A 27884-nucleotide genomic window follows, 5' to 3' on the forward strand; every position below is an offset into this window, starting at 1 on the left:
TGCATTGGCTGAAGCGCTACTTGGATAGAAAGCATTTGATGCTACTGGCCACTGGCTGCTCTATGGGAACGGGTATTGTTATCTTGTATTAAAACAGTAGCTCTCTGCACTCAAGCAGATTTATTCTGTTATTGTACTAGCTTTCCAAGTTCACTTCAGTTTGCAAACCCTAGAGTGGAAAGAGACATTTTTAAAGGTCTATAAAGTTTTCATACCATTTAAATAGTTTCCAACTGATGTCCTCTCCTAGCTGCATGTTTTGTTTCACTAATCTTAATTCCAGTCCCTACTGGGTTGCAACCTTCCCTCCTTGGAAGGAAATAACTTTCAGAAAAACGCAAAGGATTGAGTCCTGAACACAACCCTGCATACATGCTCCACTCTCCTTGAAGTTGGTCACACGAGCCTGGGCCCTTCCAACTTGCACAGGGGCTACCGTGGTCCTTGGGAGCAGAGATACGTATGTTCAGTAAGACCAGCTCTGGCCAGGATGGACAGTTGCACTGCCTGTTCTCAGTTTTAAACAAAATGTATTTAAATTTGTAAAATAAAATTATGGTTTCTAAGAGCCAGAATACCCCGCAACTCCATTATCAGAGACCAGTGCACATGTTTGGTGTTTCTCTCATAGCCTGAATCCTCTGGTTACTGGAACGGAAAGCAGGGGCTGAGCGACTTCTCGGAGATTCTGAACAGATTTGCAGCTTGAATTTGATCTCTTCCTCTCCCTAAAGAGATGGCAGCTCCTCAGTGACTGCGGAGCTGGTGAGTTAAAAAAACAAGTCATGCTTTTCTAAATGCTGTGTTTCTGTTTTGAGGGACAAAAAGAAAGAAGAAAACAGGATCCAAGATCCCAAGATTTCACAGCAGGTTTAACTAGAAAGTACAGATGTGCTCTCCCATGTATGCAACCCCTTTACTTCTATCCCAACCAAAAATCTGATCCTTGCTCATTTTACAAGGGGGAATTTCATCTTTAGGTGCTTCACAGTGAGAGCAGGGGCGGAGGGATGACTGGAAGACTAACTTGTCCTTTTCTCCTCCTGCACCTCCTCCTCAGTTCTTATTCCTGCCTGGCCTGAAACATGATGATATATTTGATATAGGACAAAACACATTACACTTTTTAAAACTTTTTTTTCCCTTTTTGAGAGAGAGACAACCTCCATAGTAAAACTTAGTGGAAAAAAAGCTCGGATTAAAGTCATTTGACAACCAACTTGGCTTCCAACAAGTGAACAAGTAACGGCCTCTTTGCAGAGTAAGTTGCTAAATTCTGCCTGGAAGCACAACAAAATGGTTTTCCACACCTCGTTACTCACATGTTCACCAACTATTTTCTCCCTATCTAATTATAAAAGCAAGGAGGCCAGTAATAACACATTTTTAAAGTCACTGGAGAGCTGAGCTCAGCTTTCAGTTCAGATGGCTTCAGTTCTTTCCCTCTCTCTCTCCCCCTCTCCTGCCTCCAGCACCTTTTTACTCCCCAACATTCACCAGACAGTCCATAACATCATGCGTAGCCATCCAAGCTGTGGGTCCTCGGTAGTGCAGGGAGATGAGCTTCCACATCCATCTATGAAACAATGGACTCTGGTTCCTTCAGGGCCCATTCTCTCTTCTGAACTTACTGCCAAAGAGCAAATCCTTTACCTGGGTCTAGTGGAAATTAACATGCCCAAGTGCCTGGGCCATCATGTCCCCAGACATGCAACCAGGAATATTCAAGATGAACCAAACATGGGAAAGAAGCTCTCATCAGTCCACGTACTGGGTCCTTCCTAAGTAAGGTATGTCGACAGATTGTATTATCCGTCCTGCAGTGCGTTCTTCAAAAATGACAATCTGCAGAAGAGAGGGATATATAAAGTTCTTCATACAAAGGCTGAGCTACTTTAAATATTTTTAGGAGGAAAAGGCATACAATCACAGCAGGGGAAGGAAGCATCATTTAAAGAAATCAATCAATATGAGTCTGAACAGTGACTGTGATTCTTCTTCAGCAGCACGTGATGCAGAAAATGAACCAGCATCAAATCAGGTTTGTCTTGATTTTGAACTTGATGCAGTGCTTTGAAGTTTAGCTGCCATCCTCATCATGTCTTAATGGTTGTCACAGCCATAGTCAGCTTTAGAGCAGCACCTTCCCTCATTTTCACAGATCTTAGGAGATAACAGTCTCCTCCCTCTCTATTGCGCTGGTTTTCAGCTAGAGATAGGTAATTAATATAATGTGTATGTCTAGCTCTTTGGGACATGACTCAGAGCAGGATCTTTAATAATACAAACAAGCAAAGAGAAATCCCACCAAAGCCGCTCACCTCATTGCTCCCTTTCCATAACCAGGGGCCAGGAAGATAGAGTGTTTCCTGAGGTCCAATTTTCCAGTAGCGGCCCAGGTTCTGACCATTGACAAACACAACTCCTTTTTCCCAGCCCTAGAATCAAGACAGTACACAGAATTACTGATGCAGCTGTGTCACCTAGTTAGCATCCCCACAGGAAAATAAGTCTACTTTCACACTTGCATCCTCTCAGGCCACTTTCTGCAGGTTTTCTGCTTGCTTTCCCTGTGCAACTCCCTGAAGCCATGAACATTTAAGTAAGCCCTGTTGAACAGGAGTTATCCTTAATGTACTAATTTAAAGGATAAAGCTTTCAAAAATGTGCAATTCATGATTTATGCTTGTACAGGAAACTTCATCCTTTTGAACAGATATATCTTTACTTCTTCCCAAGCATAGAGTATCTCCCCTCACCTATTTCCCAGGTGAAAGAAACACTGTATTGCTACTGACTAGCATAATTTACAACAAAGCACAAATGGAAAAGTGAGCAATACAAGAATGACTGGCATGAACCTTGGCTCTAAGGGATTGAAATTGGAGGAGGAAGTTTAATAATACTTAATATCTCATCTTAAGTTCTATGCAAGAGCTAGCAATCTTCCACAGAAGGAAGATGTGAATGCTAAATCTCATGCCATGTCTACAGAGAAGTGACTCTTTCCATATCACATGGAGGAGACAGGGATAAAACTAGTGCCTCCTTTATTTTTTGTGCCCATTACTCCTCTGCAACTAGAAAAGCAATAGCATTTGTATGTCAATAAAAAAGACTAACTGTTCATTAGGAGCTTTGCAGGGTCAGTATTGCACATGTTTTCTATCAGGACCACTACGGACTGAACAGAATTACCTGCCAGCTTGAGAACAGTTCTACACTCTCAAAATAATTCTCTTTCTCCAAGATCAGAGGAAGACTACAAAACTACAGACTACAAGACAGAGCTCAGTCAGACATATTACACAAGCGCCTCTCTAACCAGCTTTTTCAAAATCTTGATCAAGCAAAAATAGGGGGGAAAGCAAAATAGGACTTACCTGTAGCTTCAAGAAAGTGTCCTGTGGCTGATGCTCTATCCACAGCCTTCCGCGAAAAAAAGCCGGACCGACAAAGTAATCTGGAACTGCACTCCATCCAGCAATATGTCGCAAGCTGTAAGAGAATGACCAAACGCAGTAGGGAAGCACCAGGCAGCACTGAGAGACGCAACACTGGTCTCAAGATAATTTCAAATCACTGCTTACAATGGCGGATGGATTTTGTTAAAACAAGGTTGCTATTTCCTTGCATGCCTGAAATGTCAAGCAGTTGCTTTTTAGTGGTAGGTCCTAAAGGCAATACTCTTCATGCTGCAAAGGGATGAAGTGTTTATCTCCAGTAAACATTCAAGGCAAGCACCTAGCTGATCTCTCCCCTCCACTTAAGATAAGTATACTGGTGGTACGTCTCAGTCTTCATTATCCTATGCTTGCCACATCACTGATAGGCCAATTTCTGGTACAAAAAAAGGATATGTGGGGCTATCACCTTCTCTAATACTTTATAGAAACGTAAAAATCTCTGCTTCACATTGGCTGCTGAAGTGCCCATCCTCCTTCAGATGCGACAGTGCCATGGTGCAAGTTTTAAATGCATGCGGCTAGCACAGGCTCAAGGAAAACCTGCAGGGTTGATAGGATTCAAAACAGACATTCCTGCCCATGTTCCTATGGAGGAACGTGAACACATCATTACAAGTTTGCAGTAATTAGGGGCAATCTGGCATTATTTCTTACCTGTGGCAACAATTCAGGAGCAGGGGACAAACAGAAGAAAAATAAGAAGCAAAGAAGTCCCACAGAAGCCTTCAGCTTCTGTCAGAACATGTTCCTTCTGACCCTTATGAACTGCACCTCTTGGATTCAGGGAATTTATTGATCCAGTGCAGCTTGACTGCTACTGAATTATTCAACTAAAAGGCTACGACAATTCCTTTCACAATGCCATACGCTCCATCCTCCTACGCAGTGACTGTAAGCTGATTGTGTTTCATTGCTACTGGTCAATTGCCAGTAACTTACTGTAGCATTGACTAATCTTGCTTTTGTTTGGGCATGGCAGTTCACTTGCTTCAATGTTCCTCACTGGAAATACTCTTCTAAAACCCTGCAGTCAAAGGTTATTGCAAGTTACCCCATCAATAAGAATCCTTCAAGTAGCCCCCCAGCACCTGTTAAGATTGTCCTTAGAGATTTAAAACTGTAGACTCTTTTTCTTTTAAAAGCCATTTCAGTTTAACATGGCCTCTCTCTCATTCCTACATGAAATGCAGGAGCTGTGATATCCTGGGGGATGCACATGTGTTACTTTCTGGTATTAACAATATAACTCAAAACAGTCTCTCCGGATCATGGCCAGAGTCCATAGGGCATCTGTTGCCTTAAACATTTGCTAAGGTTTTCTATATCTACTAACAGAGGCTCCTTGACTTATCCCTGCTAGATTTCTGCTTCAGTCTTTCTTGAATTAAAGCAAAATAACTTAAAAGACAGGAAGCCATCTGGACTTGTTAATGGACTATTAGTAGCTTCCTAGAATTAATCCGTCCCTTGCGAGTTTGAATTACTAAATATATCAGCCATATAGCTAATTTCAAGAAAGACACAAACTTCTCCGACATGGGAGTGTGCTGGGACCCACCCCTTTGGGTAAGCCATGCTTTTACTTACCCCATCTAACCGTGCTGTACAGGCTATGAGGAAGTCTTCAAATCCTCCACAGTGGGAATACATTTCACCTCTAAGTAATGGTATGAATAAAGTGGCACCATTTTCTGCACTGTTTCGGGCAAAGGTACCAGCAAGGAACTTATCGGTGCAAAACCCCACCTACCTACTTTCACCTTGTGCTGTCTTTCTGATACATCTAACTGCTATCTATTAGATTTTGTACTGCTGGTAAACAGTTGGTTTCAAATGAGGAAGAAAAAAATTTTAAATCCCCCAAACCTTTTCATGAAGCCAGGTTTCATCTCCAAACTGTAAATCTTGAAGTTCCTCAAGGGGGTTTTATTCAAGAAGACGTCACCAATTAAGCCTGCAAGAGCAATGGGGGTAATGAAGAGTTGAAAAACAGCTAAAGCTGATAGATTTTCCTATTTGAATGCGAGGAACAGCAGGAGATGGAAAGCAGCCACATTCTGCAATGGAATTAGAGTCCATATGGTCCCATTGCTCATCCAGATTGAGTGGGGAACATTACTATGCTTTGGCCTCTCCACTCTCTCCTTTGCTTCAACTCACCAAGCCGTTAAACACCCTCCAAGCAGAAAACATTGCTGGCACGTGCAGCAGATGGAGTTTTGTTGTTATCGTTGTTTTTTAGTTAGCTGTCCACGTATAGATTTTTTTAAAGCAGTAGATCAGTTACTTCTCTAATAGGCCCAGCAAAATATAACATGGGCAAGCACTAATGCCCAGTGCTGATCCAGTGCTTTCCATCCAAGGATCTAAGACATTTCAATAAGTAATTTGCCTTTAGCACTCTCTTGTTAGATAGTGTTATTCTCCCTGTAGCAGGCAAAGCCTAGGTCCTAAGCTAGCCTCCTCATTATGGGACTGCAGTTGAGACTGCCTAAGCAGCGCAGAGGCTTTATGCGCCTCTTCTGCAGCAAAATAAAATTAGTAGAGTCACGTGCCTAACTCCCTTAGTCTATTTTGTATAGTTTTTGCATACAGATCCCCACTAAACTAGAATCCTGGGGTTTCAACCTCTTCCAGCTCCAGAGTTTTGTGTGATAGACTTCAACATTTTAGTAAATTCTGCTCAACAGGATGCAATTGATTCCTCCTGATATTGTGTGAGTTTTTAAATGTTGTGATCCTCCCATATCAAACCCCCAGGGGGAAACACAGATAAAAAAAGGTATTTTCCTTCTCTCCCTGTGAAGTAGCAGGCTCACAGAGCAAGAGAAAGGGTACCCTAACATCACCTAGCAAATCTAGAGCAGAATAAGATTCATTGATGGCCTTGGGTTTAGTTGTACCCCTATAAAATAAGAAGCCTTAATGCAAACCATCAAGCAGTGACTATTTTTCATGTACGATCACTCCAGACAAGGGGTGATGAACTGTGTTTTTTGAGAAGTTCCTTCTGTCACACCATTTCCCACTGACTCCCAGATGATAGTCTTGGCTAGCACTACGATAGCTGTATCGGGTCTTCAGTCTGGTTCTGTGTAAAGCACAGTTCTACAGCATTTAAACTCAGAGAGCTATCTAGGACAGTCTGAGAACAAAGAACTTAACTTACCTTTCCTCTGGTCATTCAATGCCAGGCCATAATTGACGCGACCACGGTTCTCTACCAAGAGTCTTAGCTGCCTGAATCCCTGTTAAAAAAAAAAAAAAAAAAAGCAGCATCAGCTGGACCAGTGCGCAGCATGTGCTGTATCAGCCACAATGCTTGGTTAACACAGGTCAGTAGACATGTTTAAGAGGGTAGGTGGCACCAATACCTTTGGCAGTTGCAATTTATCTGTTTACTTTAAAGTTCTGGATTATGTGACAGAACAGTGTCCCCGTATCTTTCAGCTGCTGCACAGTTATGCCACTGAGGAACTCTCAGCCTTTTCATAAAAGTTTTCTTTTTTTTCTGTTGAATTTTTAAGTACCATTTTGATATCGCCCGCAGAGCCAGAAATGGAGTTTGACGTAGTACAGGCTTATGTCATACAGCTCTCCCACAAGTCATAAGAACTATTAGTATATCCACTCACTCACTCCTAGGAGCCATGCACAGCTCTGTTGATATGCATTCAATCAATATACTAGTCTTATTGCCAACTTCTGCCAGGGTAAGACTACTCTCAGAGCTGAAGAGAGACATTCCCCCTCATTTCAATTGAGACCCAAAAGGTGCAAAAGCCCCCAAAGCCCCTTAAAACCTGCTTTGTGCTAAGGAAGATGAAGTCTACATGGACTGAATCTGCACAAACAGGGTACCGGTACTCGGTGTCTACAGTTGTGGGTGTGGCAAGATGGCTGGCAAATTTTGTGCAGCAAGGACTACAATGACTTGAATTTTCTCCATGGAAAAGTATTTAAAAAACACTTCTCAATCACAAATAGTAACTTAGCAGTGAAATCACACTGTATTTCACTAGTGAAATAGTGTCTAATTAGGGTATAACAACCATTCCCAGTGTAAGGCTACCGTACCAGCTAGTTAAATGGATTAGGTGGGAGGTGCCTTCTTGACAGCTATGCCTCTTTTGTGGTCTTGGTTCTGTTATCCACACACTATTGCTGTGAGCAATCTCCAATTAGTTACCTGTCCATCAGGAAGGGAGAGCTCCACTGTGTTGTAGTCCAGCTCACCAACATACATGGTGTTAACAAACACCTGCAGAACAGAGCACAAGAGAGCAACTTCTCATCAATTATACTATCATCATTTGTTGCATAGGTTACTGAAGTTGTATTTGGGGAGGAAACTGTCTCTACTTGAAACTAGAACTCAGCATCCATAACTGTGTCACTGATTCGGTCTAGGTGGGGAAAAAAAAAAAAATCACAGCATTTCTCCGAACATTCCGTATTCTGATGTTTAAAGATATTGTAAGTTTTAGTAGACTGGAACCTCAAGCTGATTTACAAATGATAAGGGTTGGAGCTTAGCTGAGAACTGAAGAGAGCAAATCACACTTCTAATCTAAAACTTCACATTTTCCTTCATGGTTAGCCCATTTCCTGCCTAGCTGCCAAGACCAAAGCATTTATAGCTGACTGAAGTTAGTCACAGTTGCCCTCTGCTCCTTACCTGTGCTCGGTCACGGACATGGTCCCTTGAATGCAGATGTCCACCACCAAAGATGACAGTCTCATAGAGCACATATCCATACGACTGCCCACTGCTATCATTTAGGTGCAGATTCTCCATGTTAATAGGAAACTCTGACTTAATGGGCTGCAAAGGAGAAACAAATTTAATGGCAGAAGTGGCCTCTCAGCATTGATAGGCCACAGAGGCAATTCATTTAAGATAGGTGTTCCACTCTGCCACATGTTACATTTACCCTGTCAGCCTCCAGAGGTCTGTTCCAACCTGAGTTACCTTATGACTCTATGAAAGCTACAGCAATGAAGACAAGGTACCAGAAAAGGGAGCCAAGGACTTGCAAAACTGGAATTCCGAGAGAACAGAAGTAGCAGTAAAAAAGGTGAGATGAAAGATTTGCCTCCTTTGCATATCCTTGACGAAACATTCCCCAATCTTATCCTTGTGGGATAACAAGCCAGTGCACTAATCACCTTTTCCACCTAAGAGGTGATGCCTTTTAGTACTGAGATGCATTGAAATTGGTGGTCCTACCTGTAAAAGAGATGGTAACACATCCCAGAGAGAGATATATTGATGCAACAGGATTGCACCATATGAAGCCTTGCTTTCAATCATGGGAGGGAGAGGAAGAGGCTGGCCTGTGATGCAAAAAGAAAGAGAAAGATGGAACAACTATTTCAGATGCAAATAGCCAACACAGATTTAAGGCCCCTCCAGACCTCCTTTGGTCCTCCCTCTCATCTTTTGGAAAAAGCACCCAGCCAACCAACCAACCAGAGTCACAGGGCTCCAGCAGAAGGGCCACTTTAAACAAGTCTCTGACTTAACACTGTAGGTAGAACAGTATTTTGGTTCTTGGATTTATAATTACCAATGATCATGCTGAAGAGTTGTCGAAGCTTGAAAAATTTGGATGTATAGTCTCCAGCCTCTGTCAGCACAGCATCGTAATCTGAAAAAGAAGCAGATATGTTTTAAAAAACTTACAGCAGCTCTGGGACAGCCTTCAAGTACACTGTCATCAAAGAAGTAAAATCCCAAGACACAATTTTCTTGGCACTGTCTATATTATGGAAACCTGTACACTTTCATCTGTGTGAATGTAGCTAGACAACCACAGAGTTGCTTAATTTGGAGAAGAGCCACTCACCAAGGAGCAACATACTTTTAGTGATCTAATTTGCACTATCCAGAGTTTCACACAAGATAAAGTCAACGATTAACAATTTTAACAAAGGGCTGTTTGGATGAAGAGAGCTTTATGGTACAATTTGACATGGTAAAATTAAAAAACAGAACTGTATCTTGGATCACCATCTTTCCCTAGAAAGAAGCACCAGCATGGAGAGAACATGAAGCAAAGTCATCATCTGCAACTTCTATTTCCAGTTCAGAATGAGGGGATCCTCCACATCCTGGAATGGGTCTGGAAATAGGAAATGCTAAAGTAAGCCCCGTTTTAGACAGGCATTTGCTTCTAAGCTATGTTCCTAGTCGTCTCTCCATGACAAAGTGGTTGTACTGATCATTTCTCAATGAAATGAGAATTTCTCATCTCTCAATGCTTCTGTCAACTGTAACTAGCCCAAAGGGTAGTCTGAGCTGCAGTATCACAATAGGTGCACAGGCAAGGCAGTGAAAGAAAACTCACCATAACTGGTGACATCTGACTTGTATTCATCAGCCTCCAAAGCACCGTTCATGAAGCCAAAGTTGGTGCCTCCGTGAAACATGTAGAGATTGATGGATGCTCCTAATTTGAGGATGCTTGCTACAGTATTCACCATTTCTGTAAAGGAAGGGCAGTGCCAGGAAGGCCACAGACCAAGAAGCTAGGCTAACACTCTTCCAGTAATTCAAAGTAGACACAAACATTCTGGTCCTTGTCAGTCAGTCACGCCTGTGTAATTACAGTGATTTGTATTGTGATTTGTATTTTGCCCTCAGTAAGGGCAGCACATCTACTGACATACCAGCACATATTAATACATTCAAATATACCTCTCCTATAGGTGAAAAAGGGTAAAAGCTCATGTACTTGAGCAGAAATTTTGCTTTTAAGCAGAAGAGTTGCAAGGACTACTCAATCAGACTCTTAAACTCAACGCACTAATGACCCAATTACAAAGACAATTGCAGGAGGATGCGAGAGTCATTAAAATAGTCTTACATAGCTCTGTTTTCACTGTACTTTAGATGCCCTGGAGGTTCTGGGTTGGTGGGTTATTTTTTTTATATACTAGTCTTCCTTCCTAATGAGCTTTTAAACTAGAAAAAAACATGATACTTTTCAGAAGGTGCTATACTTGCAAGAGGCTTAAGTTCACCATATTCCCACAAAAGGTAAAATAATCCTCTCTTAATGAAGACTGTTTATTCACTAGACAAGTAATGCTGTTATGATGGAGGCTTCACAACACTTGTGACATTTTTACAAAACACAAAGTCTTCACAGGATTTAGATTAGCTCAGGAGGTGAAACAGATGATTTATATCACTGGGCTGCATTTTTAAAATCCACCTAAAGGAGCATGAGGCTATCTCTAATATCCTAAGATGTTTGGCTCTCTGCACACCCCATAGAGTCCCTCTTCGAGAAATAAAAAGAAAAAAAAAATTATTTTTTTTTTTTTAAAAGAGCTGCTGTTTAGTAACACTACTGAAGAAAATCCAAGGCACAGCAATGTGACCCACTCACTGACAGATTATTCATTTACAAAGACTCACACAAAGCAAAGGTTACAGCAGGACAGAAAATTTGAAAAAGTTGTATGTCATTTTTCCATGACTATATGTGGCACTCACCGTCTGCATCAAAGACATAGTGAGGGCCTCCCCAGTTATCAAACCATCCTGTCCAATACTCCATCACCATCTTTGGCTGATCTCTCTGTATCAAAACAAAAACAAAGAGTTAAAATGGAGACAGGGCAGTCTTGCACTCATCCCTATTTTCTAGAGAAGCATTGTTCAAATGCAGTTTGGTGACATTGTTTACAAGAGTGTTTTCTTCTCAAGTTGGCATTAAAAAAAGCAGCTAAGGAGTTCTGAACGAGTGAGGAACAAGATGTTGTGGGTCAGCAATGCCCAGAACAGGCAAGCAAAGCAGAGAAGTACTCTGCTAGACACAAAGCAAAAACAAGGGCACACAATCAGGTAATTCCAAACAGTTCTGGATATTGTTGTTTGGTAGAGCTGTAGCAAAAAGACAAACCAAGTGTCACTGTTTAGCTTCTGCTAGAAATACACATTTATAAATGTCTGCTTATCAGCTACGCCACTGCCAGCTGAGAGTTTGCAGGTGCACTGCAGCCAATGCTTGCCAAGGTAGGAACAGCAGACCTTAGTGGCTTAATGCCTTTTTAATGCCGCATATGGTGTTGGCAGGAAAGAATTAGCCTTTGCAGGAATTAGGTCTTCATTAAAAAGGCTGTGCACACAGAGCAATTGCTTCCCATTTGTCACCGCTTGCCAGCTCCCTTAGCTCCGGTGGAATTCCACCCAGCCCCATCACACCGGACAGGACAACATGTGCTCAGCCTGGCTGGCACTCCCTCCTCATGGTATTTATTTCAAGTCAAGGCAATCTTGCCCTTTATTTGATCAGGGCTTTATCTGATGCCACATGAAATGGCCAAGGTAAGTGGCATTAAAGAAACTTGTTTCATTAGAAGAAAACAACTGCAGGTGCCTGTAATAATCTAATTGTTCCAGGTTCAGACCAGCTCTTGGAAATATGTTTAATCAATCCATCCCCAGTAAACTAGTCAAAGAGTTTTATCGCCCTCTGGAATAAGAGATCCCAACAAGGAAAAGGCAACATAGCTTCCTAATCCTTATGAATATGAATGACAGGCTTCCTATCTTGTAATCAGTAAGTGTGGCAAAGGAGGAGCTCCTATTATTGGGCCGTGTTGCATGTATGTATTCAGTTGGTGGGGATTTCATTTGCAGGGTTTGGGGAATTTTGTAAGACCTAAAGAAGGTGAAAGCACGTGCAGCATCGCCTCTCTTGCCTGTACAAGACAGAAAAACAAATTAAAGTGTTAGAATTCAACTTTCAGCATGCCAGCAGCAAGGTTTCCTTTCACAGTCCAGGCAAAAGCCAAGGGAAGAGATCAGAAGAGAATCGATCAGGGCCTGGGGCACACGTCAGTTGTTCACATCTTTCCAGGCTGACATTTGGAGCAAGCAGAGCAACAGGGATAGAAGAGGACTGGGGATGCAAAAAGAGAACCTGTCACTAAAAACCAAAACTTGTTATTCACTCACTACTCCCTCATCACACAATCGAGATACTTTCTGCATCACGTGTTCATTAGGCAATTCCCTACCCCTGATTCACATATCTGACAGCACAGGGGGTTAAAGATGCTCAAGCAACACACTAAATTTGAATGCTTTTCTGCAGTTAGCACTGCTGAATGCCAGGTAGGCTGGGCTGCGGAGAAGGCAGGAAGAGCCTAGGACTGCACTGCGTGAAAGCTGTTTTGTGAAGTCACTGTGGAAGCGTATCTGGAATCAAAGCGTTCCTCTGATCGGTTCTGCTGCAGGTCCTAGCAGAAACAGGACCAAATGCCTACTCAAGCCAACAGTCTCTTCTGCACAGCATGCCATTAATACAATTTCACGTATCTACACTGAATATGAGGTATTGAAAAAGACTGAAACACCCATCACAGCGTACCCTGAAGAACTGCAGTAGATCAGCACCCTGCATTTGAAGACTACAGTTTTCAAACATGCTCTTGGCATCCACAGCATCAGGGTAAATGAGTTTGGGAAAAAGATGATTGAACTTCAAGAGAGAGGTCTGACAACTGCAAAGTAGGATGCTACTGGGTATCAACACTTGAAAGTGTGATGAAATCTAACCCCTAATGGCTAAACACAGGCGGCAGGACACAGCTGAATGGAAAGCCTTTAAGAAGGTGCTGGATAACAGCATACTTAAAAACTTCTTCACTTTCCAGAGCAATCATCATAAGTATTTTCACTGATTCCAGAAGGATTTCACTTAATGAGAAGGAAGCCCAAACATTTGTTCAAAAAAAGCCCCAAACCAACACACAAAACCAAAACAGACTATCAGTGCTTCATTTCTAATGCTGTCCTGGAAAACCTAGATGAACAAAGTTTTTCTGCATCTTACCTGTACAGTGTCCAGATATTTCAGTAGCCCGGGTTCCAGTTTCTGAAAGTTAACAGTGGCCAGTGCTATTGGGAAAATAAAAAGTTGTTATTAATTTAGACAGCTACAAAATGCTTAGGGGACCACCTCCTTAGGGATCAGCCCAGCACAAGCTCAGGGGGAACTGGAGCATCTTCTGAACCACCAATACAACATCCTCGGAAATTTCCTATCAAAGTCTTCACTTAGTATGCAGAATCTAACTGGACCGCAGCACACAGTGGAATTACTTGCAGGCCATCTTTTTAGCTCTAATGTTCAGAGATACTAGAAAGAGAGAGCATCAGAGCAGCTCATGGGGTGACACAAGCTTTAATTAGAGGCTGTAAAGCACTTGGAGATCCTCAGATAAAAGGCACCACATAAAGGCAAACTTATTACTACAAAGTCATATCTGGATGCCACACTGATCTCCCAGGCTTTAGCTGCAGGAATCACTACCCAGGCAATATCTTACAGCTTGTCATGTCTGTGGGGGTGGGTGAGAGAAACCACAGTGCAAGTGAACCAGATAGAAATTGTAATTGGAAGACTTATCTGTGCTTCTGCCCTGGCAGCATGGGGGAACCAGCAACTAGTTTGTGTGTGCTGCGTGTATAGTGAAAGTCACTGCATGATCTTCAAGTGCTGGAGTGGGAAGACCTGTCTGCAGAAGCTGATGCATTAGAAGACACTAATCTGGTATCAGTGTCCCAGCCCCCAGTACATGCTTGAACCATTTTCATACTTTTCTAGCCTTCAGACACACTGATGATATTTCTCCCAAGAAACTTTGAAAATGCAGGAGCAATGATATGATTCTGTATTAAAACTTGACTTCTTACAAGAGAACTGGTATCAAATCCAGCCCCAGTTGTGTCAGACAGAGCACTTCAAAGAGAATACTTACAGAAGCAAAAGCTCACTTCTCACTATTTATACCTTGATTTTAATAGGCTGACCTATGTAGCATGCTGAGCTGAAGAATTTGGCACAGGCAAACACAGTGGGAGAATAATATAAAACATGGATTTAGCATTGATGTAATACATTAGTTGGCAATCCTGAAGGCGAACATGCCCAGTTCTGCTCTTCATGCAGATTAACAGCACACCATTGAAAATGGTGTAAAGGTGTGGAGAACCAGTCCCCAAAGCCTTATTCATCTTTTCCACAGGAGGCAGTTTTCACATAGACACAGCTTTCCACCACAGTGCTTCGGGCATGGACTGGAGAGAATCCAGAGGTTTTATTTTGTCACCCATCAGCTCCCAGAAGGGCTGTACCAGGTCAGTTTAGAGCCACCTGGCTTGGGATTCTTGCCATTGACCATGCCAGTGAAGGGAGAAGGATTGCAGGAGCTGCACAGGTACTCTGAGACTGACAGAGTTATTTTCCCTACAGCACGGGACATCCCACTATACCTGTGAGCATGAAGGGACCCACAACAAAAGCTTTCCCCCTCATCCCCTGAATATGTGCTGCAACCACTGAATAAGGGCTACAATACTGTAGTCTCAGATCCTTCTCTGCAGAGCACCAGACTGACTGTTCCTGGCACTAACAGAAACCTACAAACGCTTCTTGGAAAGAAATTGGTACACCACTGATGAACAGAATAAACAACAGAATCACTGCATTAGTTTTAAACTCCAGTTAGGAGCCTTCTCTCTATTCTCTTATGCACTCCTACAGTGGATTTTGTTCTCTCTCCTTTAGCACTTTCATAACCACCTTGCTGCTATACCGCTTTGAGCCCTAGTTATTCCACGCATCTGATTACTTGACATGTTGACTCTAATGAGCAGATTGTTATGACATCTAAAAGGCAAATTGGTATCAAAGAGCTCTCAGCATGCAACACGCTGGAAAAGACAACTCAAAACAAGAATGAGCTCTGAGGCAGTAAACATTCTCACAGAAGATGGTGAGGGCTAGACAGGCATTTCCACACCAGCCCTCCTACATGTTGGCTTGCTGGCAGGGAGAGAGTGACTCTATGTGGTCAAGGCTGAAAACTGCTGCACACCAGAAAAATACAATTGAGAAGACCACCATACTGGTGAAAGCCCATGGACTTCAGAGTTATTGAATTTGTCCCTCTCATACTCTCATATAAAAACAAGAGGAGGAAAAAAAGGAGGGAAAAATCTTTCCCTTTAATCATCTCCATGCCTGATTTTAGAAAATTAACAGTATTTACGACTGAGCGATGACAGCAGCACTCAAAGACTTCACTCTGCAAACACTTCATTCAGGGAAGCAATTACTACTCAGGCAGGCAACTGGCAGAAGCACAGGAGAGGTCAGAGGCCAAGTACATAGTAAATCTCAGCTGAACTGGATCTGGAAATCTGAAAATCAGTATCGCATTATGCCCCAAACAGTCAGATCTAGGGCACAGTGAAACTCAAACAGCTCTACCTCCATTTCTTCACAGTGAAAAGCAGGAGGCATGCTAAGCAGCATTTTTAAACACTTAATAGAACTACACTTTTTAAAAGGGAAAGGGAAAATGGACTTCCTTTTGCATTACACACATCTGATACCCTCCTTTACCTTACCTACCAAAGGCTGTACACCCGAGAGCGAGCTTGCTGAGAAGACAGGGCTGCCCTGCAAACTACTGCTAAACTTACAGAATGTAAGATTTCAGAATCAAGGTTTTGATGGACTTTTTTCTTCTCTTTCTAATTGCAAAGCAGGTATCTTAAGTTATTACTATTAGTAATTGCTGAGGTATTTGTTTAATATATATTCACATGAAGCAATAAGAAGTAGTATTTTCAGCATCAAGAAATGCTAGGTGCTGCCATCTCTTGCCTAACCTCACTGGGAAGTACAGACGCCCAATACTAGACAGAAGGCAGCAAGGTATTTAGTCTGCACACGTTTAATATCCTTGAAAGCAGAGAGGCTGCCTCCCCATGGAGCAATCCTGCTATCACTGTGTTACACCTTATGTTGAGAAAACCACTCTAAACCTTTCTGGGAAGGGACTGGCTTTGTTCTCTGTGTATAACATCCAGCTACGGGGGGGTCCCCTCCCTGTGGCTGAAGCTCCTGTCACAAACAGGGTACAGCTAACGGGTGCAGCTTAGCGCACGAAGCATACTGCTCTCATTCAAAGGCTATGTTTTATACCTGCCCCAGACAAAGAACACAGTCTTACCTTGCTCTCCTACAAGCACATACCTCCTTCCACTAAGCCAAATGATAGCCCGTTCTTGTTGTCTGAGGTCATTAACAGCTCCACAATCCCTCTGTTTAACAGGGCCTAAATCAAAAAGAGGAAAAGCCATTGTGTTAACAGCCTGAGTTTAGTATTTGCCAGGGTATTAAAGCATTAAAGTACATTATCACCTTCTCTGGGGATAGCTTGAAACTGGTAGTGGCTTGGTAAGAAATATTATTCCTGTGACATCTCCCATTCCTCCTGAAGCTTCCCTGCCTACTTTTTCCAGCTTGAAGACAACTGAAAAATCTTATTTTGTTTTAGAAACCTGGATCAGTTTCTCACTGATGCATCAAACTTCAGGATTTTATCTTCTTCTTCTGAGATCAGTTTAATAAATAGCTTCACTGCTTTCCATCAAAAGAGGCCTTCAGGTGGAAGAATAAAAAGAAAAGCAGCTCACCCTTCCTGATTGTCTAACAATGGAAGCTGAAAGGAGAAAATAGCTGGTTTGCCAGTGAATGCCATCACAGGACAGCTCAGGTACCTATGTTCTTGAACAGTCAAGTCTAAATGAATTTACTGGTTCTTCAATACCACAGCACTGTATGAAATAGCACTCTAAGGTTTTTAAAATGCACACGCACACGAAAGGATCTTCCCATTAGGATTGTTCTCTTACAGTGGTGTTTTTACAGAACAGCCGTTGATGTTTGAAGGAGAGATTAGTAAATCCTAGTTGCAAATGATCCCCTCTTTTCACTGTACCTGCATTGGAAGTCATTCCTTCAGCTTCAAGAAGGTTTGAAAACAAGCCTCAGTCTCTTAATTCTAAATTACTAACTGTAAAATGGTGATGAAGACGCATCAGCTCACACACGAGTTACCTGTGTCATGTGCACCGACTAGTTAATCTGCTGTGTGTTTAAAGAAACCTTTGCATATTGCACATGCCTGCACAAAGAGTAGACTTGAGCATTACACACAGTCTACATTAGAGAAGCATTACAACACAGAGTTTAAAGACAAACCCAATTCAGAGTTAAGACAACCTGGTTAGTTTATCAACCTATCATCACTAAATCGATACCTGAACAGATGCTGGTTATCTGACAAAATTCAGCTACTGAGGGAACCAGAATTTCTAACAAATTTTATTATGATAATTCTTAAGCACTGCATTAATACTAAGTTTCTTCACCTCCTTTTCAATGTAAGTGCAAAATGGAGAAACAGCAGGGAGCTGCCACACATTGAAATGCATTACAGGATTTCAGGGTGCAGCAGAGAAACCAGGAATAGAAACAGCATCTGAGGCAGACAGGGGTGTGTGCTCAGCTAATCCCAGCTCATGTACTGTGTGGGGAGGGAGGTGTCAATACACCCTTTCATGGCCTTCACATTTTGGAAGGCAAAGGCACTGCACCCGAAAGAGTGAGATAAGGACAGGGATTTCAGGTTTTGTGTGAACCGTGGGGTTTTTTTAATGGGTATATTAATTCCAGAAAGATTGCAACATTGTCATATATGCTAGGTGCAGATGTGAATTAATCAGCTTCCCACATTCCAAGCTCAGGGCCCAGCCAGAACAAAGACTAGGAGCTCCACCTCACATTAGATCCCACTCCAACCAAAAAATAAGCCCTGCAAATCCTGCTTTCCCACATTTTCATCTTTAACCACTATAATACACTTCCTCAGATGTAAGTTGCAAATAATACCAGAATATGAAGAAACAGTACTGCAAAAATACACCCACAGGCCTGGCAAGGAAATCTGTTCTGACAAGTCTGTGAAACATCACAAGCCCTTTCATCACCGAGATATGGAAAAGCAAGCACCGAGTCAGCACACTGTTCAGACAGAACAGAGTCTCCATGCCCCATTGGCTTAGGGTTCTGAAAGCCACTTGTTTATATGCTTACCACTGGTGGGACACAGGGAGGGAAACTATGAAGATATAACAGACAATTTTGACGTTATCAATTCAGATTGGCAATTAACTCTTCATCTTGTTTATATGTACACTTCATATCTAACCTTCTAAGCAATGTTAAATCACTCCACAAGATGGAGTTTGTGCAGGAGCGGGCACCACTCTAAGCAGATTAGGACTCCTGCCACGCAATTTATTTGGTTGAAGAGCCTCTGTACACCTTGAGCATTAGGACAACCTGAGCCAGAGCTGACCTCAGGGTGCTCAGGGCGAAGCTGGGGTATCCGAAGGGTTTCAGAAGGACCTGATAATGCTGCAGCAGAAGAGCAGGGAACATACAATTTATAGCATGTACACGCCACGGGATGGGTAACCTCTCCCAGTGCAGCAACACTTTTAAGCATTCAGTGACAAGAAACTAAATAATGAAACTTGTAAGACATACTGCAGATCTTGTTAACTGTCTGCCTTGCAATTGTACTAGGGGCAAATGAACAGGTCAGACTCATGTTAGATCCACCAGGATAACCTGACCTCCTTGGGCACTGGCCAACTCTTTATCATTCAGTTCAGAGAACGGAGCCAGGGCACAGTCTAGTCTCCATTTGACAAGGGTAAGGGAGGCATTAGGCAAATTAATCTGCCTGATGCTGAGCTCCAGATTACGCAAGTTGAGGAGTGTGCTGGTGGCTTGTTCACATAAACCTTCCTCCCAGGAAAGTCAACAGAGGCAAAGAGAAACCTTTCTCTAATGTCATCTAAGAGAAGCAAAACAGGACCAGCAGGAGACAGCTTCTTCAAGGCCAGCTATGTATTACAGATAGTCCACCATTTCCCTATCACTGTCTTCTCTGAAAGACATAAGAACACAGGCTTATCAGTATTGAGAGGGTCATATGCCATCTCTTCTACTCCAGGAAGAAACATCAAGGGAAACGCAGCTGGATTATGCACCGATGCTTTCCGGGGTTTCCAAAGCCATGCTCAAAAGTTATTCAGAAGAAAGAAAATACTATAAGGAAGGTAGTATATGAGAGAGATTAACCACAGAAACAAGTAAATGCGCCAACATTACCATTTTAACATAGGTCATGTAGTTTGGGTCTTTGGCGTAGGAACCATATTCATTCTCCACCTGCACTGCAATGATGGGACCTCCTTTCTTGTACTGTTGGGAATAAAAGGGAGAAGTTGTTCACCATGATTTCTAATCAGAGGGACTGAAATCACTGTGGCACTAGCTTGCAGGAAAGACGCATGAGCCTCAGACGGACCCACCTCCACCCTCTCATCCTCCCAAAGTCTATGCATAACCAGACGGCTAGATCTAGAGAGCTGACAGACAACTACAGTCCATACTCGTTCCTAAAGTGAAGCTGGTAGATTTGTCATTGCTTCAAGCTGCTGCCATTACACACAGTTCACACTCCTCTGTGCAGACGGTCCCTGCTTGTGGGCAGAGACGGTAATGGATTGCACTTGCCTGAAGAGGGACGACAATAGGCATTAGATGATCAAAATAGGCATCCACGGCTTCTGTGAAGCCCTTGTATGTTGTCCTCAGTTGCATCTCTGGGTCTTGCAGTAGCCAACTACAAGAAAACATCAACCAGAAGCTATTAGAGTCTCCTGTCCAGTCAAGGCTATGAGAGGTAACACCACCCATCGACATCACATCACATCTGGGCAGGAATCATTGAACTTTCTGTGTCACTTGGCTAAGCCCGCAGTGCAGGTATGGACAACATCGTGAGTCAGTGAATGACACCACGTGAGGCTATCTACCACTCAGACTTTTAACTGAGTCCAGACTGCAATTGCCAAGCTGTTCCCCTTCTTTTGGTTCTGTACTTTGGGCCTAAGCTCATTTCATTAACTTTCCCAATAAGATTTCAAGGGCTGAACTTACCTCTCTAAAGGTTACTCTGGAATTCCCTGCTTCCCCAAGGGCACTCTACAACCAAGTGCTCCCTCATAAAACCCCAATCATGGCTCAAAACAAAGCTTCTGGTAATTGTTCCCATGGTTTCTACTGCTGATTTACAAGACTTAGTTTGCTGGTTTGGGGTTAACACAGAAAAGGGCCATTTGTTTCAAAGCAGAACAATGTAGTGCTATAACAATTTAAGCAGCGTGAGCTTGTACCTTCCTTGTCTCTGCAAACGGAGGCATTAACTACTAGTGCTTCCAGAGGTCTGAAAGACTCAACTCCTGTATGCTATATGCAGCTCGGTGGGCTTACAAAATCATTGCCTCTTTATCTGTAAAATAAGAATAGTACTGGTGCTCTTTATCAGAATCTTTTATCTGTCTGATAAAAAAATACATGGATGATGTGGCAACAACTGACAATATATGCACTTCTCAATCTAATGTAGAGCTAGCTACTGCCTCTGGTCACAGGTAGCCATGCTCTCATGAGTAAGACCCTGACACACCTCCGCGGTTCTGCACCTGAACTCTCTGGTGGCAGAGGCAGGGCATTCTGGAAAACAAAAAGATTGAAAGAAATAATCCCCAAATTTTGTCCAGTGTCTCCACTGAGGTTTATGCTCTGTGAACGTAAGGAAAACAAGGGGTGTGTAAGCTGGCACTGGTTCCTCCGGGATCTAGTAACCAGGCAAGTCTCAATGCTGACGTATTCAACTCGGCTCTTAAAGTCTCTTACAAGCAAGCTGTGCGCTTTACAAGAAAATACAACAGGAGGTTGGAAAAGTTATGGGTCTTTATTACTGCCAGCCATATAATACACATGTTCTAGTAGGACTTCCAAAATGGACCTCAGATGAAGCGAATTCTTACATCAAGCTTCAAACACTACTATTCTTATTATACAGAGAGTCAAGTTGCAACAGCAGTAGAAGATGGGTTTCCCCAATTCTATTTTCTTGCTGTAACCATTATGCCATAACACAACTATTATTTTAAAGAATAACCACTCAAAAAAAAATTCTGGTTCCAGGCTTACTACCTCTACTGCTTAGGAGAGCTCGATAACATAATGAGTATTCACCTGCTTTGGGGACACAGAAAATAAAGATTCCCATCTAACAGCCAGGGATTCTAAATCTCTGAAGGAGGCTCAACTGTATGATCAGGGGGCTTGTTTGGGTTTTCTTCCGCAGTCCCAAACACTTGCCTCAACCGAGCTATTTACACACTTACCTGGGCAGACCACCAAGGTCCCATTCAGAGCAGATATAAGGTCCAGGACGCAGAATCACCCACAGTCCATTTTTAGCTGCCAGTGAAAGGAAGGCCCTAGAGATCCAGACAGCATAATTATTGTCTGACTGCAGAATCCCTACTCCATGCACTCCTAATACACCAATCACCATGAAATTTAGGTACCAGAACCAGAAGAGAATTGCTTGATGAAGCAACTATACTGGATTGGTACTAAACCTGTAAGTTCCCAGGACTCCAGAAAGCAGGGGAAGGAATGAGAGTCTCCATTGCCTGATCAAGGTACGGGCTCCGCTTCAAGCTGGAAATGACCTCTTCATCCAGAACCAACAGGCACACCCTCCCCTCAAAACAGGACTATTTAATAATAGAGCTGGCTGTACCACATACTCTAGATCCAGGTTTTGACTGAAGTCAAACTTCCCTCTTTCTTGTTCATGAAGGTTCCATGGCACGTACCTGAAATGCAGAGTGAGGGGGCAGTGGAGGTGAAGGGCCGAAAAGGGCACTGCATTTGTGAAGCACAGAAAAAACTATGCACTCGCTGTGTTAGTCAGTAACAGATCCAGAGATGACTGCATGTACACATTACAAGTGTCTATTTACACGTTATCTGTGCCTTTCTTTCATTTTTCTGACAGGTCCTTACTTTGTTGCACTCTTTTCCCGTACTCTGCAAAATCTGAGTTTCTCGAGACCGTCAAATGTGGTCTCTCTCTAGGTATATCTTTCACTCTCCAAACAAGAGCAATTTCTACATCACAGCCGTGCTGAATGGCTGTTTCAGAGCCTGACCCTTCCTCATCAGGTCAGCATTAAGAAGGCACTTTCCCAGTACATCTGATAGACATCTGTTCCAGTCGGTATTTGAGGATACTGCAGTGTGTGATGGTTAAAGAAAACCTGAGCCCCCACTACTCTTTTCTGCATCTTTTCTCCTAGTAACAAGTACAGAAAGACACTGCTATAGCCCACTGGGATTAACGACAAAGTCCCACCAACTACTGTGGAAGAGGGGAGAGGCTGCAAGGTACTTGTGACAGAGCCAAGGGAGTGAGGACACTTACGTCGTGAGAGTGTTTAAGCCACATGCTTTCATCTTAAGCATGCGGTCTTCCCAGTATTCCCTGGGGACTCGGAAATAGTGCATTGAACCTCCAAATATGCGGAACGGCATGCCTTCCAGGATGAACTGTGAGTTTTCTGTCTGCAAGCCTAAGGTCCTCCCCCATAACCGCAGAGGGATCAGCTCACTCCAGTTAAACCTAGAAGAGAAGGAGAGACATATGAGCATCCAGTCTCTAGTAAAAAAATCTGTGCTTATCGTAAAGAAATCTGCCCCCCTATGAGAGGCTGCTCATTTCACCCTACCTGGCAGGATGAGCTCTGACCTTCCTACTTCTTAAGAAAACCATACTCTTTGTCATACAGAGCATATAGATTTTTCAGAAGACCATAAAACAGATGGAAGACCTGCCCAAGATGTGTATTTAATATTCATTTCGCTAGCAGCTTCCATCCTGAATGCCGCAAGCCACTCTGCCATACTCTACAACTGAAATGCAGCACTACTCAGGCAGAGATGATGAAATGAACTTGCTGAAAATACACAATGGGCAAGTTTTCACTCAATACTAGTGAACACTTTCAAAACTTAGGAAATGTAAGATCTCCCTGTTTTGAAGTAGGATGACATACGCTGGCTGATTTCCAGATCCTCGCTCCAGCAGTGGCTGCATTTCAGTATTGCTACCCTGAATGTCTTGTGGTCTCTGAGACCTTCCAACTCAATGCATGGAAAAAATAAACAACCCTCACCTGTTCACTGTGAACGGAGAACCTTCTCCTTAGTTTAAAGAAAAGCCCTGGACTGCATTCATCACTCAGGAAAGATGAGGTCTGCCATCATCACAAACTTACCTCTGCCTGCATTACTGCTTAGATTAATTCCTTAATATGTTATTTGCCAAAAGAACTGGAGCAAAGGAGATACCAGGTTCCAAAGCACTTACCAGTTTCAATATTCATGCCATCACAGTTCCATCTGGGTCCGTTCCTGCATGCAAGAAACTACTTCCTACTGCCTTACATGGCTCCCCAGTTCATTTTGACTGAACCAAAAAAAACATACTACCAACTAGTCCAGATCCAAAGCAGCTACGCTGTCCATCAGACCATCCCAGTTCCACAACGCTGAATACACAAAAGAGTTAGACAGTAGCAGCTTGTTCCTCTGAGACGTTATCACAGCCAGATGCGAGGGATGAATTCCCGTCTCAAGATAGCAAGGGTGACCCACACATTTGAGAGAAATGTCACATTCGGAGAAGAGGGAAATACCTAAGCCTCTGGCTGTTTTCTAGACTACATGTAGAGCAGGTATTAGCAGAGGGTGAGGACTTTTCAGAGCGCGTGGTTTACAGGGATTGCTAACCAGGAGCCTGCAGTGATTACCTGTTGTCCGGCACAAGACAAGGAGACTACAAGGGAACTAAATCTAAGACCTCCAGGATACTGCACAGGCTGGCTGACAAGCACAGAGGGTACCTGTGTAGCACAGCATTCTCACAGGGCTCTGAAACAACCGGCAGCAGGCATGGGTAATACCTAGAAAAGGAAGTCTAGGTTAGATACTCACTGCCTTCACTCAACGAGCACTCACGAGCATTTATTGTCAAACCATTTGCAACAACAGTGCTGAGCAAGGAGATTGTAATGTATCCCATTCAGAAGGTGGTGCAGTAATAGCAAAGCTTTTAGGAAGGTAGCACAGCGCAAAGTAGGAGAAATAAGCGCAAAATACCTAACTGCCATATTTAAAAGGTGGCTGCCTGAGTAGCAACAGGATCAAAAACGTCACCTACACAAGAAACTAGGTACAGCCACAGAATGATGACGTGAGGCTAGGGAACGGCGGCATTGCTCCCAAGGAATTACCGTGAATTTTACCAGCAGGGGAGGAGGTTCTCAATCCACACGCAGGATATCCTATGGCTACTTGCCCCTCTATTCTGCTAGAACTACATCTCCCACAGATTGCAACTTTCACAAATCAGATCCTGAAACTGCAGCTGTATCTCTCTATTTCTATTGCTTGGTGGCAAGCCCAAGGCAGAAAGCTCAAAGGGGTCTGGAGACACAAAGCTCCAATTTTAAAGATTAAGTTGGAAAAAAATTAAGTTTCCAATCTGTTTCTGAGCTAGGTAAAGCCCCTGCACACAACAGTACTGCTAACTGCCACTGGTGCCAGAATGAAGGCTGTACTCAGGAAGCATACACAGCCAGATAAAAATAAACAAATCACTTAAGCTCATCTTCTTAATCCTGGGCACAACTTAGTTGGCAAGTTTCCATCAAGCTTCCTACCTTAAAACTCCCTGGCGCCAGTGTTTTTTCTCACCGAGAAGGACGGGTAGGAAGCTCCCAGGCTCCCAATATTTTCAATGTATTATCCTGGATATCCTGAAACTCAAATCTCTCACTAGGATCTGTTCAAGTGGCTTCTGAAAAAAACTTCTGTGACTCAGCAGAGCTTCCTTCATCCTGTTACCCTGAGCTGATTTCCACAGCTCAAAGCCCACCTGGGCTCTGTGCTTCCTCTTGAGAGCAATGTATAGCTCCCAGTATATTTTTTTCTCACTTCTACAATGACAGCACAGGTTGCAAACAATCTTTTTTTTGTCTCTGTTAAAGGTTACTGGCCTACTTTGTCCCTATGTCTCCTCCCTGCTTCAGGGAAGTCTCTTTTTTTGCAAAAAAATAGCATTACATTACCAAGTTCCCCCCCCCCGGCCCCCGAACAGAAGCTTCAAAATTGGGTTGGAGAAGTTAGTCCTTAACGAAATGATCTGTCTTTATAAGACGTAAGTTGAAGTGCAAAACACTCCAAGCGGAATAGGAAAGTCGCAGTTAACTGCTAAACCAGACAGCTATGCTAAGGCATTCATGCCTGTAAAACAAAAACCTAGCTGAAGTCCTCTCTGCACGAGATAAGAGATTTAGCTTTGGTATTCGTCTGCTACATACCCAGAACAGATGGGGGGGAAAAGCTAACAGAAAAGAAAAAGTCAGAACAGGGGATGAAGCGTGAAGACCATCAGCTTGCTTTGCCAATACTAAAGGACACGCTTCAGAGGACAAGGGACTTTTCAGTTAATCCATAAACCCTACTTAGACCTGCCTTGGAGGGCTTTGCTGTTTATTCTGGGCTTCCTCTGGCCAGGGAAAAGTGAAAGCTTTGGGCTGCCTTGACTCACGACTTGCAGCAACCGAGGTCCTGTGTCGGTCAGACGAGCCCCAGGTGCACAGTGAACACAGCTGGGATAACGATCACTGTGTTTTGTAGTACAGTTTATTCTCAGGGGACTCGGGCCACAGAGAAAAACACTGGGTACCAATGGATACGGTGTTCTGTAGATACACTCTTACAAGAGACAGACTTCTTTGCTTTTATCAGGTATCGGTTTGCAACAATCCTCTGCTAAGAACGTGTGTGGCACGACCCCAAGACCAGCTAGAAAATAATTTTGCTTCTAATTATGCAAAGATTTATCAAGGCTTTTCTATAGCTTTGAGGATTGGGTCACTTCCTACTATGAATTTAAGAACCCACTATAAAATATCCAAGTTATAAAAAGGATCCGAGTGGTAATAACTAACTGCATCTTCCCTTGCGGGGACGCAGAACGGAAAGAACCAGACCCAGAACAGGCTGGACGGAGCAAGAGGGAAACACAGCTCTGGTACGAGCGCGTCGGAGGCACCCGTGGCAGCTTCAGAGCTGGGTTAGATCTGACGGAGCGATTGATTTGCAAACGCTCCCCATCCGTCAGAGCGGCGACGATGTGAAGCCTTACGAGAGGGCCAAGGTCAGCAGGGGTAGCATTAGCCGAACGCAGAATCTGATTTATAGCGCCGGCAGTTGGTCTTTCCTCGTCCGTTCCTTTTTTGCGATGGACAAGAAGTGGCGTACGTTACGCGCAACGCTCGCGGAGAGCTTTTAAACCATTTCTGCGTGGAGGCAGCGTTCCTCCCCCCGGTCCTTCCCACGCTCCCGTCGAACGCTCTCTCCGCCAGCCACGGGTGGGCAGCGGTCTTTCTCTACGCGTCCCGGTAAGAAAAAGCCGCGTAGATCGCATCGAGCCTGGGTCGCCGTCAATTAACCTCCCCGGGCAGCGCGAAGTTAATGACCGTCTCCCCCCCTAAAAACGAGCCCCCGACTGCCATTCAAGCGCCGCGGTTCTCCCCAGCAAACCCCCGTCAGGGCGGCAGGCCTGCGCCCAGGCGTGCAAACCCCCTGCCCGCCCTACCCCTGCCGCCCCGGGGGAGCCCCGGTTCCCCGCTGTCCCCCCTCCCCGCCACCCCTGAGGCGCGGCGGAAAGCGGAGGGGGGGGGCGTGCCGCCTCTCACCTGCGCAGCAGCAGCCACAGCACCAAGATGAGGAGCGCGACGCCCCCGAGGCGCCGCTGCCGCCGCCCGCCGCACGGCCACATGGCGGCCGACCGCGACCGCGACCGCCGCCGCCCCGGAACCGGTCCCGGTCCCGGAGCCGGAGCCGGAGCCGGAGCCGGCCCGCCGGCACCGCCGCCACAGACCCCCGCTCCGCCCGCCGTTCGCCCGCCATTGGCCGCCCGCCGCCGAGCTCCGCCCCCTACCTCCCTTCGGCGCCGTCCAATTGGTCGTCAGCCTCCCGCCCGCAGGGTGGGGCGCTGAGGATTGGCGGCGTTGGTGCCAGTCATGAGGCGGGCGGGGCCGGGCGGGCCTGCACGGCCGAGCAGGTACGGGGGTGGCGAGGGCCCCGCCGGCGCGGCAGCCGGGCCCCCCTGCCCGCCCGGGGGGCAGCGCGGAGATTTCCCCCGCCCGTTACCGCCGTCTCGCTGAGGGAGCGGTCGCGGCCGCGGGCCCGTCCCCCCTCAGGCCGCCTCCCGCCCTGCCCCTTGAGGGCGGAGGGGGCAGGTCCGAGCCCCGCCGGCCGGGCCCCCGCCGCGGGCAGGCGGCTGTTTCTGTCCGAGAGACGTGAGCTTTAAACTGCCCTGGCCGCCCTGTGAGAGAAATTAATTCCCTCTGAGACGGAGGGAGCGGACCCAAGGGCCTTTTGGCGTGCAGGGCGGTCCGAGACCCAAAACCACCCGTGTCTGCCGCCAGTGCTCTGTCATCTCCCTTCCCCGCCATGGGCTGAGAGAAAAGAGGAGCTGGTTCATTTGAAGAGCTTAACAGAGACACCGCAACTAAAAAAAAAAACCCAAAACCTC

General features: G+C 44.5%; 1 protein-coding gene across 3 annotated transcripts; it reads right to left on the reverse strand.

Moving 5' to 3' along the window:
- Positions 1-1117: 1117 nt before the first annotated feature.
- On the reverse strand, positions 1118-27495 carry LOC142034140 (beta-galactosidase-1-like protein 2). 3 transcript variants are annotated; one of them, XM_075034841.1, is made up of 19 exons: positions 27288-27495; positions 22701-22898; positions 22024-22092; positions 21613-21708; positions 19931-20039; positions 19523-19615; positions 16532-16613; positions 13319-13383; positions 10972-11056; positions 9818-9955; positions 9038-9118; positions 8698-8804; positions 8146-8292; positions 7657-7728; positions 6637-6715; positions 5334-5421; positions 3384-3498; positions 2322-2438; positions 1118-1845 (listed from the first exon to the last, which is right to left on the reverse strand). In XM_075034841.1, the coding sequence occupies exons 2-19, from the start codon at positions 22808-22810 to the stop codon at positions 1759-1761; spliced, it is 1740 nt and encodes a 579-aa protein (XP_074890942.1). In that variant the 5' UTR covers positions 22811-22898; positions 27288-27495; the 3' UTR covers positions 1118-1758. The 3 variants fall into 3 exon arrangements, with proteins under 3 accessions (XP_074890942.1, XP_074890940.1, XP_074890943.1); XM_075034839.1 differs by lacking the exon at positions 27288-27495 and adding an exon at positions 27043-27245; XM_075034842.1 differs by lacking the exons at positions 1118-1845; positions 2322-2438; positions 3384-3498; ... (5 more) ...; positions 9038-9118; positions 27288-27495 and adding an exon at positions 27043-27252 and having other exon boundaries at positions 9859-10066.
- Between the last annotated feature and the right edge of the window lie 389 nt (positions 27496-27884).

The sequence above is a fragment of the Buteo buteo genome, chromosome 9 (assembly GCF_964188355.1).
Source record: "Buteo buteo chromosome 9, bButBut1.hap1.1, whole genome shotgun sequence".
Taxonomy (NCBI): Eukaryota; Metazoa; Chordata; class Aves; order Accipitriformes; family Accipitridae; genus Buteo; species Buteo buteo.

What these genes read in the sequence shown, in the direction of transcription:
- LOC142034140 (XM_075034839.1), bottom strand. Translation starts at nt 27,125, where the DNA reads ATGTGGCCGTGCGGCGGGCGGCGGCAGCGGCGCCTCGGGGGCGTCGCG. An exon ending in AGTCAAAACCTGGATCTAGA is followed by an intron (nt 21,709 to 22,023) that starts GTATGTGGTACA and finishes CTGGATCTCTAG; the next exon opens with GGCCTTCCTTTCACTGGCAG. An exon ending in ACTCTTCAGCATGATCATTG is followed by an intron (nt 8,805 to 9,037) that starts GTAATTATAAAT and finishes TTTGCATCACAG; the next exon opens with GCCAGCCTCTTCCTCTCCCT.